This window comes from Balaenoptera physalus, assembly GCF_965194825.1.
Source record: "Balaenoptera physalus genome assembly, chromosome: 13".
Lineage (NCBI taxonomy): Eukaryota > Metazoa > Chordata > Mammalia > Artiodactyla > Balaenopteridae > Balaenoptera > Balaenoptera physalus.
In genome coordinates, this window is record NC_138892.1 from 21,663,718 (window position 1) to 21,678,161 (window position 14,444).

General features: G+C 33.5%; 1 protein-coding gene across 2 annotated transcripts in view; it reads right to left on the reverse strand.

Moving 5' to 3' along the window:
* SCYL2 (SCY1 like pseudokinase 2) overlaps positions 1-14,444 on the reverse strand; it is a 57,703-nt gene that overhangs the window by 12,033 nt on the left and 31,226 nt on the right. For both annotated transcript variants that reach the window (XM_082419386.1, XM_082419387.1), the window contains exons 4-12: positions 13,486-13,630; positions 10,662-10,811; positions 9,230-9,451; positions 8,307-8,423; positions 7,584-7,709; positions 6,477-6,653; positions 4,700-4,822; positions 1,372-1,485; positions 184-316 (exon numbers count right to left, since the gene is read on the reverse strand). In XM_082419386.1, the coding sequence (XP_082275512.1) occupies positions 184-316; positions 1,372-1,485; positions 4,700-4,822; positions 6,477-6,653; positions 7,584-7,709; positions 8,307-8,423; positions 9,230-9,451; positions 10,662-10,811; positions 13,486-13,630 (1,307 nt within the window). The remainder of the gene's footprint in view (positions 1-183; positions 317-1,371; positions 1,486-4,699; positions 4,823-6,476; positions 6,654-7,583; positions 7,710-8,306; positions 8,424-9,229; positions 9,452-10,661; positions 10,812-13,485; positions 13,631-14,444) is intronic.

Below are 14,444 nucleotides of genomic sequence, written 5' to 3' on the forward strand. Positions count from 1 at the left end.
AGTACTACCGCTTTTGCTAAAATTAACACAAAGAAAAGTTATATCATGGCATTTACCCCATCATTCTTCAGTTACTGAATGCTATATACATGAAAAGAGTACAAAATGGTTTTATAGATTGAAAAGTTTACTTGCATAATTGTAAAACAAAGTAGCATCAAATGACATTAAGTTTTCAGCTACCTAAAATTCCCATGAGGACCGCAGGTTCCTTGGATGGAATTTGTTGTAAGAACGGCAGAATATCATCAAGTACAAACCACTTATCCAAGTATTCCAAAATCTTTCCTAAGCACACTAATGAATTTACACGTACCTATTAAAAGAGGTAAACTGAATTAGTCATTTAAAGTCTTTGCAATCTAGACCAAAATATTTTAAGTATGAGTATAATCTTCATATAGGTATATGTTAAAACCTCAAGAATAAAAGTAGGTTTAAAAGCTCTCGTCCTTTATTAATATAGAAAATTCACATATTTATAAATTCCCCTGACTTGTTTCAGAAAGAATCTTTGATTGCTTTGCCAAGATACTAGGTAGCTAAAGGTAAGGAATGATTTTAATTTTATATCTTTTCAAATAAAGTAATTAGGCTTTGAAAAGCTTTATTACACATTTGTTTGCTAAGAATATTTCCTTGGGGTCATTTGAATTACAAAAAAGGATTACATTTTCCCACCAAGTGATTAATTTTACTGGGCTTCCAGTATTTTTCTCTAATTCAGGTTCAAGTCATTCTTAAACTAAATATTTTAACAACATGTGAAAAGTATATTTGTCCTACATAAAGTTTTGTATTTCTAAATATATCTTTAATACAGTTACTAAAACCTGATATTTAGGAGCTCTTTTATCACAATTCTATCAATTGTGATATCTATATTATCTTGACTATTTTGATAAATATTTCACATCCTACTTTTTTAGCTAGAATTTGTTAAGATAGAATACTTTTAGTCAGGATCATAATATCAATAAAACTATTTTTTAAAAAGAAAAAAAGTAAACTAAGAAAAGCAGAAAACAATTAGTTGGTAAAAAAAACAAAAAGCACCACATTTCTGCAAGAAAGATGGAAAAAAATAAACTGTGGCTTAAAGCAGAAAAGGATTAAGAAAAAAATTACTCAAATTTTCTACTGACGCACTCAAAGTTAGGGGACAGGGAGTAATGTCAGGGATGGAATACTGTAAAATTATATATCAGGGAAAACTACAGCTATTGCTCACTTTCATAGTACTATATATAGTCTACTTATAGCCATGACAAAATATATGAACAAACTACAAAAGGGTTATTAAACAATAAGAAAATCATTTAAGCCAATGAGAAGTGAAAGAAAAACAAAAATTAATATGCGATTACTTACAGCGAGGGAAGACGTTTGTAGACATGCATTTTTAATTCTTGGTATCAAGGCATTTTTCATGGATGGGTAGTCTATAAGATTTGCAAAGGTTGGAATGATGTTTAGACAGAGTTCCTATTAAGAAAATAAATCGGATCAATCTTAGAGAAAGACTCTCTCACATACTAAAAAACATTTTGCATTTGCATGGCTAATTTGTCACATAGCTTGAAATAAACTTTTATGTATGGTATATCATTTGATCTTTTCAACAACTGTTTGAAAGAAAAATACTTATTATCAATTTTGAATTTTACAGATGAGGAAACAGGCTCAGAAGACCTTGCTCAAATTCACGCTATGTCATACAACTAGCATATATACCAAAATTCCCTGATCGCATTCCTAGTTTCTTTCCCTGATAACACAATTAATTCTTCATTTATTTTTAAAAATAGGAACATCTAAAAAAAAAAGTAACATCTAAGTTTTGCTATCTTTCACAACAAGGGAAAATCAAGTACAACGTCACGTAAAACTATTCCTCTTAAATAAGGAATTTCTTAGCTGTTACATAGATCCATATGATGGATATAATACAAACATTTTAAAATATATTTTCAAAGACTGTTTAACAATATCAAGGATAAAATGCAATAAGATACTATTATATAATCCCATTTTTTAAATCTGTCTACAGGCTTAGGGAAAAAAACTGGAAGGATATATCTGGGAATGTTAACTGTGGGCATCTCTGACAGAGGATTTTAATTTCCTTTATATTTTTAACTATTTCTAAATTCTGAAACTAAAGCAAATATAAATGACAGAAACAGCAAAAGTTATTTAAAACATTCTTATTAACTTAATGCCACGCCATAGTGTAAATGACTGGAACTGGGAACTCCAAGGATAACAGAAGAAAGGGGGGATAATGGAGGATTAAATGAGATAAAAAAAGAACAGGAAATGGCTCGAGAACTAACTGGCTGAAGAACCTAATCTCAGATACCTTATAAGGCAGAATGATCCTTGTAGGAAAGCAAAAAAGAGATTACTGAAGAAAATGGGGGTATAAATGTATATCAGGGAGGGAGTTATTGACGATATTTGGTAAACTTAAAGACATTCATGTTGGGTTAGCAGATAGAAATGAATCAACCACTAAAAATCTGTTATCAGTATACTGGCAAGTATTTTATTTACTTTAACTTATCCCCAGACTTCCAAAAGGCAGAAAGAAAGAAAAGAGTTAATATTAATATCTATTCAGAAGTATAGTAATTAAGTAGGTGATATAACTTGAGGATAATAAATACAAACTACATTTAAGGGACTATTTTCCACAGATGGTAGAGAATGAGCAAGGATGAGCAGTCAGTGAGATACTGTGCTCCTGCTACCAGAGAGGAACAGGGAAGTTCAGCCTTTAATTGATATCAGAGTGACAGAGAAGAGAGAGACTGACTGCACACACAACGCACTATGCCATATAATCTAGCAGTAGGTTACAAAGAGGGAAATCTTAAATTATGTCTAAATCACTTAGCTAGAGGAGGGGAGAACCATAGGAGGAGACACAGTAAAGAACCTAAGAACAGGAGATGGAAAAAAACAAAACAAACAAAAGGAAGTCCAATTAGCATATTCTCAGGAACTTCTGCCTATTATTTTCTACTTTCTCTGTAACTGGTGGTGGGGAGGGGAGAATGAAAACAAATTCTACGTTTATTTAAAGGTAAATAATTTTAAAAACTGGTTCTCATATACATTTCTATTAATGCCTCTAATGACCCTAAAACTTTTGTAAACCATCTTCTACTTTTCCAAATGCTTTTCTAAACTCTCTCTAGCCTCTTAAATAGTTCTAATCAAACTTCAGTTTAAAAATACCATTCCAAAAATGAATCTCAGAAGTTACTTCCTAGCCTTCTAACTCGCATGAAGCTTGAGGAAAAGATTTTTGTTTCCTGCTCTTGCTCTCTCTCCCAAAGCTTAGATAGGCTTTAACTTTATCAGACTCTTACCAAGCAATGTTGATACTAGTTAATTGGACTGGTGACTAAACACTTATATTGAATGATATCAGAAATGCTAGTCTCTAAAACTTGGCAAAGTGTACAACTCAATTTGAATTATATATTAACTATTTTAATAAAATACTTGCTGGCCAAACTAACCCCCTTAGGAAGAAAAATGACCTTTCACATCACTCGATCCTCCCTCTCCTCCCTAATTTCACTGAATATAAAACCAGGTTGACTACACAGGGCCTGTGGGAATGTTTCAAGAAGCTATAATTCACAATTCCTTTGGAAAGCACTTAAAAGTAATAGTAAGTACCTTCCCCAATCATTCCACGTCATTTGGACAAAGGCAGCAAGAGATGACGTTGTAAGGAAAATTTTTAACATCAACTTCACAACTTGGAATAAAAGAAAACTTAGATAAGGACTGAAATGAGTCAAACAAGTGACCTTATATGTGTGGTATTAGGTTCACATTTTTTTTAAAAAAAAAGCTTTGGTCAATAACTTATAAAAAGTAAAATTCTTTGTTTTTCTTTACTAGAACTTTTGCACTGGTGAAGAGACCATAAACTTTTAAATATGACACCTTTTTATGCAGTGAGATGTTCTTAACATAAGTATTTATTTTCCAAAGTGAGAAAAAAAAGCTCAAACTAAATTATACTTTTAATAGCAATCCAAAAATTTTTTTTCAGATAACCCATAGAACCAAAATTTTAGTAGCAAACTTACAGAACTAAAAGTTTGGCAAAGTATGTGATGTTTTAACAGCACTTTTGTAACACAAAAGCATGACTATAAATGCATTAGGGATGGTCACACTAAATTACTATCTGCTTTTCTACCTACCTGCTATACAAATTAACTTTAATGCAAAAGGAACAACATTTCTGAATAGAAGACTGAGTTACCAAACATGAAAGAAAATTATGAGTATGAGCAGTACCTACTTAACGCTTTCATAAGAAAAAGGCACATACATCTTTGTCATCTTCATTCATATATTAATTACTCATTTAGGAAGAAGGTATACAGCAATCCAAACTACAACAAATCAAACCTTCTATAATAGTACATTACTGATAAGTAAAAGCAACAAATCATTTTACTTTATTAATACAGGTATTCATCAATTGATTCTTCAAATTAGTTAGGAGTGAACACACTAGTAGTAGTATACATCATGCAATTCAATGGATTAATAAATACTATTGAGCTTTACATTAAAAAAATTATGACAAACTTAAAATGTACTTTACTTCTTTCTTTTGCTTTAAGAATCAAAATCATCATTAAAGGAAAAAAATTGAATATTATACCTGGATCTGAATGGAAGGAGCCTCTAGGGCTCTGTAAACCATTGGCAGGACACTGTTCTTTATCTCATCAGGAGGAGTTTTGGTTAGTAGCAAATCCATTTTTTGGAGGAAAATTAACAAAATCTGTATAGAAAAGGGGAACAATGTATTAAAGTCTAGAATCTTTATGACACTTTATACATGCCAAAATTTAAAGTAGCTTCAAAAGAATAAGTTATGTATTTTGACACTCACCATGTTGCTAGCCTGAAGGCATGGAAGACAAAAACATATAAATCAAGTCTCTTATGTTTCTAGAAGCACTATATTTAACATCTGCTCTCAGTTTAAACATTTAAATAAAGACTAATTTCCTAACTCTCACACATCTTCAGTAATACATCACTCACCCACAAGTACCAACTACCTGCAAAGCTACCGGGTAAAAAAATAAAAGCCTGAGAGCAGCAAAGTCAGATGTCCCAAAGAAGTAAATTCCATCACTCGGCTTCTATGAAGTTCAAGAGAAGAAAAGGTACAGAAATGAAAAGGACTGTCAGGAAAAATTCTAGAAACATTTTCAATTGCCCCTGATCATTTGTTTGCCACCACATACGTAAGTAATAAGGAACAAACTATCCCTTCTATCCATGCAGAATACTTAGTTTTGTCAAGGCTCAGTTAAAATTTTTCAGAAGGGATTTTTAGCTAGATTACTACTACTACTACTACTACTACTACTACTACTAAGGGAAAAAAAATACAAAGAATGAAGGCAAATAAGAGCTCAGATGATAGGTTCCTTAGGATCCTATCTGATGCATAGCTTAGTGAACATGGGACTCCACTCCTTTCCCTCCTGACACCGTGACCATGTTTGGAGAACTCTGCTTCGAAGCCTACAGTTCTCTCACCTGCCCTTTCCTTAAGCAGGGGAACTCCTGTCTTACTACCACAGACTCCCTTCTGTTCCCCTCCTTTCAATGGAAGGACCACAAACAGTCTGTCATAAAACCATTAAATCAGGTAATCAATGGTTTACCAATAAGCTCTTGCCATGGAGTAGCAGAAAATAACATTTACCATGTGCCAGAAAATTTCATTTAATTTCAACAACCCTTTTCACATTTCAGAAATGAGCAAAATAGAAACTTTAAGAGAGTAATGACTTGTCCAAGGAGATAAAGAAGGCAAGATTCTAACCCAGGTATGTGACCTTACTGCTCTCTTAAATCCAAGTCTACCTTGAATCTGGCAAATAAATATTTTAATAGAGTCTATATCAGAGACTAATTAAATTTTCCCTTAACAATACACACACACACATATTACTTCCATGGTGCTGGAAGCATTTCTCCTCTTCTGGTGAAACTATTTATTAGCAATAAAATAAAGAGAAACAACTGGCATAAACCATCTACAAATTAAAGACTCTTAATAACAAAACAAAAAACCAGAAATACTTAAAAGTGCAGGAGAAAAATAAATATTTATTTTCCTAAACCTATAACTTTCAATAAGGCAATGGGAACAATATAACACATGCAAAATCTCATTACAATTTGTTTTCTGAGACAGCAACCTGTGGAGAGCTATAGACATTTATTTGCAAAGTTCAATTATAATTTTAGGAATGGTTCACTTCAAACATATGCAAAATAGCTTCTGACTAATGGAAAAGAAAGTCTCTCATACTTACCTCAATTTTTAAAAAGTCAAATATCCTTTCCTTTTCTTTTCAATGATAGTTATCATTGACTAACTAGATAAACAGGAAAAAAAATATCTACATACATACCTGGATTGGCTCCTGCTGTCTAAAGACAGGGCCAAGTTCAGGTAGAATTAACTTGACATATTCTTCTTTGGTACATTCTTCAGCAATGAGTAGAACATTGGGCAAAACAAAAGGTACCATGTCAGGGTTTACAAATTCTGAAGTCAAACAAGGCAAAATTCTCTGCACAATGACACGCTGAAAGGCAAAAAATGTTTTCATAAAACTAATCTTTATATCAGGTCTTTAGTATTAACATTGAAGTTAAAAGTCTAAAATCTCCAACCCCTTTGGGTAAGGTGACTATATAATTTATAGTTGAAACTGGGACACTTTTGGGAGTAAAATAGGGTGCTATTGCTAATTATGCCAGGACAAAAGACATAACTTGGGAACATTACAGATAAAGGGGGACATATGATTACCCTTCCTTTAGGAAATCTTCCCCAATTAGTTTCACTAATACAGTTCTCCTCTTAATTTCTTCATTACTTATGATTCATACCACACATTGTTAATTGTTGTTTCATGCATGTTAACCCTATCTACACTTACTGTAACGCCCTTGAAAGCAAGGACAGTATTTTGTTTCCCATTTATTCTCCACAGCATCTAAGTAAAGGGCTAGACAAACAGTGCATAACCAATGAATATCTGATAGATTCAACGCTGGAGATATTTCTGCAAAGGAATTACTAGTTTTCCAGCCAATGGCTTCTTTAGCATTCACTAATATTTTTAGACCATATTATCCCCATGATTTAATAAGCCAGAAAGGGAGAGTAAAGGAATTGGAGAGAATAGTATCTATACAGCAGTATAATTGCTAGTGAGGCAGTGATTTCCACAATGACAGTTTACGGACTTCTCTTCTGATGTTTAATGTCCAAGTGCTGCTTTTGCACAGGTGGTATCCTTCTAATTTTTTACACTATTTAATAATTTTTGGACCACACAAAAAAGGTCCACTAAACTTTTGTGACTTCAGTCTGTAGCCTTTTATAGTCATTTATGTACCTCTGGCAAAAGTTACATTTTTTTTTTTTTTGGAAGGGTTATTATAGTAAGTCAAAGTAAATTTTAAATTTTATACTCCTGACTATAATAACAAACTGATCAACAACAAACCTTGGGCAGTTTTGGCAGAACCTTTGGCAGTCCTTTGAAAAACTGTGATTTCTGAAGGTTATCTCTTTGGAATAAGGTATCAAAATACTGCAGTGTTACTGCACCAACATCATCAAAGAAGGGAATCTAAAAACAGAGAAATAGAATTATTCTGATAAGTATTAAAGTACTTCTCATATCTGAAACTGACACATTATGGTGAAAAAATATTCAGAAACATTTAGCGAAATGCTAAAGACCACTTAATAAAAATTCTAGTTATAAAAATCAGAATAAGAAAGTAATAAATTATTTTTCTTTTCAAGGTCAGTTTTTCAGAATCAGTACCTGTGAGTTAGCTGCACAGTAACATTTTCTTTATATAACTAGTAAAATATTAAAAGATTAAGTAAAATATCTTGAGGGCATAAACAGTACCATTCATTAAAATCCATTGATTATATGAGTGAATTTGAGGGCTATGAATTCTTGGGGTGTCCAGAACTTCTGCATGCCTAACTGTAACTATTAGGTCTCTTTATTTGAAATCTTAAACTTTATATCAGAGCACTTACCTGCATAAATTGTTTAACTCTTTAAGATTAAAAGAAGATGAATATTTAATACATTCAAGAATACAGATGTTATCTGGGGACTATATCTGATTAAATCTTCAGATGCATTTAATCAACTTTAACTCATTTTTTGTCCCTCCATCTAAGGCAGGAATTCATATGCACTCACCTTTGTCATTTGATCTGCATCTGGTCTTACAGTTGGAGTTACATTTAACAGTAGTTTTACATGCTCACGGACTTCCTCAGGTATATTTGTAAGTGAACTAGATCCTAAACGACTCAACTTCAAAAGAGTAATAATGTTAAATATGAATATAAAATATTCAAAAGATACACATTTATACTGTCAATAGTCCATTTAAGAAAACTTTTTGAGGGACTCCCCTGGTGGCACAGTGGTTAAGAACCCACCTACCAATGCAGGGGACACGGGTTCGAGTCCTGGTCCAGGAAGATCTCACATGCCATGGAGCAACTAAGCCCGTGCACCACAACTACTGAGCCTGCGCTCTACAGCCCACGAGCCACAACTACTGAGCCCGAGTGCCACAACTACTGAAGCCCGTGTGCCTAGAGCCCGTGCTCTGAAACAAGAGAAGCCACCACAGTGAGAAGCCCGCGTACCGCAACGAAGAGTAGCCCCCGCTCGCCGCCAACTAGAGAAAACCCACGCGCAGCAATGAAGACCCAATGCAGCCAAAAATAAATAACAAATAAATTTTTTTTAAAAAAAGAAAACTTTTTGAAATTTACTAAAAAATATATTTTTAGATTGAACAAATGGCTAATTCTACTGTTGCAAGATAATTAAAACACATCTGTAATACCTGAAATTGTCTCTATTCCTAAAACAAAACACCCAGTACTTTAGACCATATTTCAATTTTCACTCTAGTAAATAAATGCCATGATTAAAGTTGTAGTAACAAATATTAATCCTAAGAATTACTTTTGTTAAGTTGACTTTATGAAAACTTAAAATATGAGACACTCATCTCAGAAAATTCAGAGAATTTTCTGAACATATTTTGGAAAAAAACCAAACACTTAATACATTTTTAATGCAAGCAAATGTTTAAAGGCAAATACCTGATCCAACTGTCTACTGAAACTCTTGTAAATATCTTGCTTGTTAACTTCAAATACAGCTTTCCCTTTATTAAATACAGCATACATGACAGTTCCTAAAGAGTACATATCACTGGCTGTTTCACAGCTCACAGAAAGTATGTATTCAGGAGCCAAATATTCAGGATTTGGAAGACACAATGATGGTAAATTTGGGTCCCATTCTTTACATGGAAACTTAGGCTACAAAAAGACAGAAAAAGGATTACATAGATTAAATACTTAAATTAAAGCAAACCACTGTCAGGTAGTAACAGTTTAGTTTTAAATTCATACTCAGTCATGCAAGTAAAAATGTCACCATCACTTTCAATTCTAAATTTCCCCAAATCCCAAAACTAGAAAGTGCATGAAACAAGTTAAGAGATAAGAATAAGAAGTCTTACAACTTTGAGATTATTGGCGCTCTCTCCCAGAAGATAAATTATCACTATACTATACAATGCATTATGAATATGGAAAGGTCTGGCCTATGTTTTCTGATACACAGGCTTCAAATTTATGAGTTCAAATAGATTATTGTTTGAGACCTTGTTCTTTCACTAACTAGCTATGTGATTTAGTTAACAGGTTCAAAGGGATGTTGTAAGATAAATGTATGGAAAACAGAGCCAGCACAGTGCCTGATGCATAGTATAGACTCAACCAATACTAATTCTTTCTGCTTCCCTTAAAAATATTTACTTAAATTAGAAATATATTTTAGGTCACAGCACGGTTGTTAAAGGTAACAACTACATTGTAAAAACTTGAAATACTGCAGTGTTTTCCTAAGTATAAATAGGCAGGTTTCATAATCATTAAGTAACAGGTGCTTTTTAACCAGAAAGACTGGGTTTAAATCCTAGCTCTACCACTTACCACCTGCCTAAACTTAGGCAAATTATTTTATTCTATGAGTCTAACTTACTTATCTGTATTATTCCCATACCTCACTGAGTCGTTGTGAGGATAATAAGTAAATACACAAAAAGTGTTCAGAAAAGCGCTTCAATAAATGTTACCCATTATTATCACTGCTATTGTTATCATGCTCCCTAAAGAAGATTCTGTGATCCAATAAGCTGGAGAAACACTGCTAGAGATTCACAATGTTTGTTTGTGTATCTGACACTCTGAGGGAAAAAAAAATCTACTTAACCCAATAGTGCTCAAATTTGCTTAACTCTAGCACTTTCTTCTCAAGTAACATTACTGAGGAATTAATGAGCTAAATATTTGTAGGTACAATGAACACTAGAAATTTTCTATAAAGCTATACATTTAAACATACCATTGTACCACACAGCCTATTTCTACACATTTGTCAGGCTTATAAATTCTCTAATCTATTCCAGATGCAATCACAAATTTCCAGAGCTTTAAAAAATGAAAAGAATAAAACCTTCATTACCTCTTGTTCAGAAGGATTGGTCGATGATATACAAAAATCAAAGCCCATTATTTTCCAGGCTCCACTTTTATTCAAAATTATATTTTCAGGTGTAACATTTCCATGAACCATTTTCACACTGCTATGCAAAAATGACAATCCTTCAGAAACCTGTAAATGGAAATAAAAGACATTTTTAATAAAACTCCTTTCAATTACAATAATAAATGTCTCATAATAATCAAATTTGCTGCTTCTCCCAATAAAGATTTTTTACACATCAGGTAACAATTAAATTTCATAAATGCGAAAGTGTAGATATTCTCAGTTGCCAGAGCATTCTAAGCATTAGCAAGAAAAACCCAATTGTAAAAACAGAGTACAACTATTTATTAAGTTCCCTTCTATATGCACAAAAGCAAAAGAAAAGACAGTAATAAAAGCACTTTGCTACCCAAATTTATTCAGTTCCTGAGTTTGAAAAGTGAGAGAATCTTTGGTTTCTTACTTAAAGACAGTAAATATCAAGAAATACCTTTGTCAATTTGATTCTAATTCTTAATATTTTTATATATTTATACTTCATATTGAAATTAAGTTTTTCTGAATACCATTGTGCTCAGTTTTCAAACATTAACTGATGTTCACTCATTCTCACACTGGATTAATATTTGGTAATTTTATATTTGTGCCTGAGATTACCATGGAATTTGTTAACAAAAAGTGAAAACTGGATTTGAAAGGGCCAACTGTACCAGGTATGCCAGTTCCTCAAAAACGTAAAAATAGAATTACCATAGAATCCAGCAATTCCACTTCTGGGTATATCCCAAAAAGAACTGAAAGCAGGGTCCTGAAGAGATATTTGTTCACCCATGTTCATAGCAGTATTACGATAACCAAGAGGTGAAAGCAACCCAAGTGTCCATCAACGAATGAATGAATAAACATAATGTGGTAAATACATACAACAGAATATTATTCAGCCTTCAAATAGGAAAGAAATTCTGACACACGCTACCACATGGATGAACCCAGAGGGCATTATGCTAACTGAAATAAACCAGTCACAAAAAGAAAAATACTGCATGATTCCACTTATATGAGTAGTCAAATTAATAGAGACAGAAAGTAGAATGATGGTTGCCAGGGGCTGGGAGGTATGAGAGGTGGGGTGTGGGGAGTTATTGTTTAATGGGTACAGCTTAAATTTTGCAAGGTGGAAAGAGTTCTGGAGATGGATGGAAGTGATGGTTGCACAAGAATGTGAATGTACTTTAACTGTACACTTAAAAATGGCGAAGATGGCAAACTTTATGTTATGTGTATTTTACCACAATTAGAAAATATATACTGTTAAGAGAATAAGATAAGCCACAGACTAAGAGAGAATATTTTTAAGTCATGTATCTGACAAAGAACTTGTGTCCACAATATATAAAGAAATCTCAAAATTCAATAACAGAAAACAAACAACCCATTTAAACAATAAGCAAAAGATCTGAACAGACATGTCACCAAAAAAGACACTCAGATGGCAAGGAAGCAAATAAAAAGGTGTTCAACATCATTATTCATTAAGGAAATGCAAATTAAAACTCCAATGAGATACCACTGCACACATATTAGAATGGCTACAATTGAGGGAATTCCCTGGTGGTCCAGTGGTTAGGACTCCATGCTTTCACTGCAGAGGGCCTGGGTTCAATCCCTGGTCAGGGAACTAAGCTCCCACGAAAAAAAAGAATAGTTACAATTGAAAGCGCCAACCATACCAAGTTTTGCAAAGATGTGAAAAAAATGTAACTTTTATACACTGCAATGGGAATGTAAAATGATACTATCATTTGGAAAACAGTTTTTCAGTTTCTTAAAAAATGAAATATACACATACCATTTGATCCAGCCATTCCACTCCTAGGTAATTAACCAAGAGAAATGAAAGCATACGTCCATACAAAAACTTGTATATGAATGTTCATAGCAGCTTTATTTGCAATAGCCCAAAATTGGAAACAACCCAAATGATCATCAACAGGTGAATGGATGAGCAAACTATGATATACTACTCAGTAATAAAAGAAGTATTGATATGCACAACTATATGAATGAATACCAAAATAATTAGATTGATTGAAAGAAGCCAGGCCAGAAAATGAGTACATATTGTATGATTTCATTTACAATATTCTAAAAATACAAACTGATTTAGTGACAGAAAGTAGTCAGTGGCTTCCTGGAATGAGAGACAGAAAGACAGCAAGGAGCAGGAGGGAAGGATTACAATGGGTGTGAGGAAACTTTGGAAGGTCGATATGTACATTATTTTGATGGTAGTGACGGTTCCACCTATAAACTTAAAAAACTGTATATTTTAAACATGTGAAGTTTATTGTATGCCAAATAATTATGCCTTAACAATATTGTTAAAAATAATGAATAAAATGATCTCTGCCCCCCAAAAACAAAGAATCTACTGTATAAATTCACTCTATAAAGCAGAAGATATTTTGGTAAGCAGGGGAAGGAAAATCAGAAAAAGTGGATGGACTTATGGATGCACTGTGAAGGTTTAAAATTCAAAAAAATTAAAAAGGAACCACCACATCCACCAGTCAACAAGTGCTCTTCTCCAAAGGTTACTAATGTTATGTTTCATACATTAAAAAGATAATTTAAGCCCAACAATAAACTGTAGAAAAATTCTAGAACACAGAAATAATTTTTAAATTACTGAAAAGATCTAAAGGTTTACATAAAGCAGTTTTATACAGCTAAATGTGAAATGGCTAAAAACAATTTTGAAGGAAAATATTCCATCCACATGATGAATAAAAATACATACCTGAAGCAAACCATATTTAGTTTCTACATCATAAAGTTTATAATCCTTAATGTCTGCAGATACAGGGGAAGGTAGATTTTCCCAGTTACCCAGAACATTGGCTAAGCTGGCAAAAACTGGTTCCGTACAAAATGCCAAGCAATCCCTGTTTTAAAAAAGAAAAATATTAGTGGTCCTATTTAACTATCAACAAGAAGGTGGACAATTTTAGATTTATTTTCAGCATTAACATAACACACTTAGGCCAACAAAGCAGTCAGGAAGCTTTGTATATGAATTACACTGGATAAATCATTCAGTCTTTTAAGTGTTTTAACAGTTGTGATACATTTTTTAAATTTAAAAAGTCAGGAAATAAACATTATATCAACTGTGCTTTTTGAATGATTGATATTCTTTATGGAAAACCAATGAATTAATTTAACATATCATTACATTATACCTATGATATTACCCTTATTTCTAAGGCTCTAAATCTCAGAATATGCTCAAAGGAACCTGTAGATTTCCTACAGACACCTCTGGAGCAATGAGTCAGGAAGAGGGACAGGGCATAGCTCCAGCTCCCACGGGACGGTCACTTTTTTTTTTTCACTGTTAAGAGCAAACACCTGGGTGAGGGAGGGGTACTGAATTATGTCTCTTGGGACCTTTGTGAGCTGTTGGAACCCGGGGAGGCACATTATTTTTGCATCTCTTGGACTGTCTTTTGCTCCTGGAAACAATGTGAAAACCCTTTTGTTCTTGCTTTGGGAAACATGGCATCCTGTGGTGTCTTCTAGGGCAGGGGTCCCCAACCCTCGGGGCCGTAACGGTCCGCGGCCTGTTAGGAACCAGGCCCAGGCCACACAGCAGGATGTGAGCAGCGGGCGAGCGAGCGAAGCTTCATCTGTCACTCCCCATCGCTCGCATTACTGCCAGAACCATCGCCCCCCACCCCCTTCCATGGAAAAACCGTC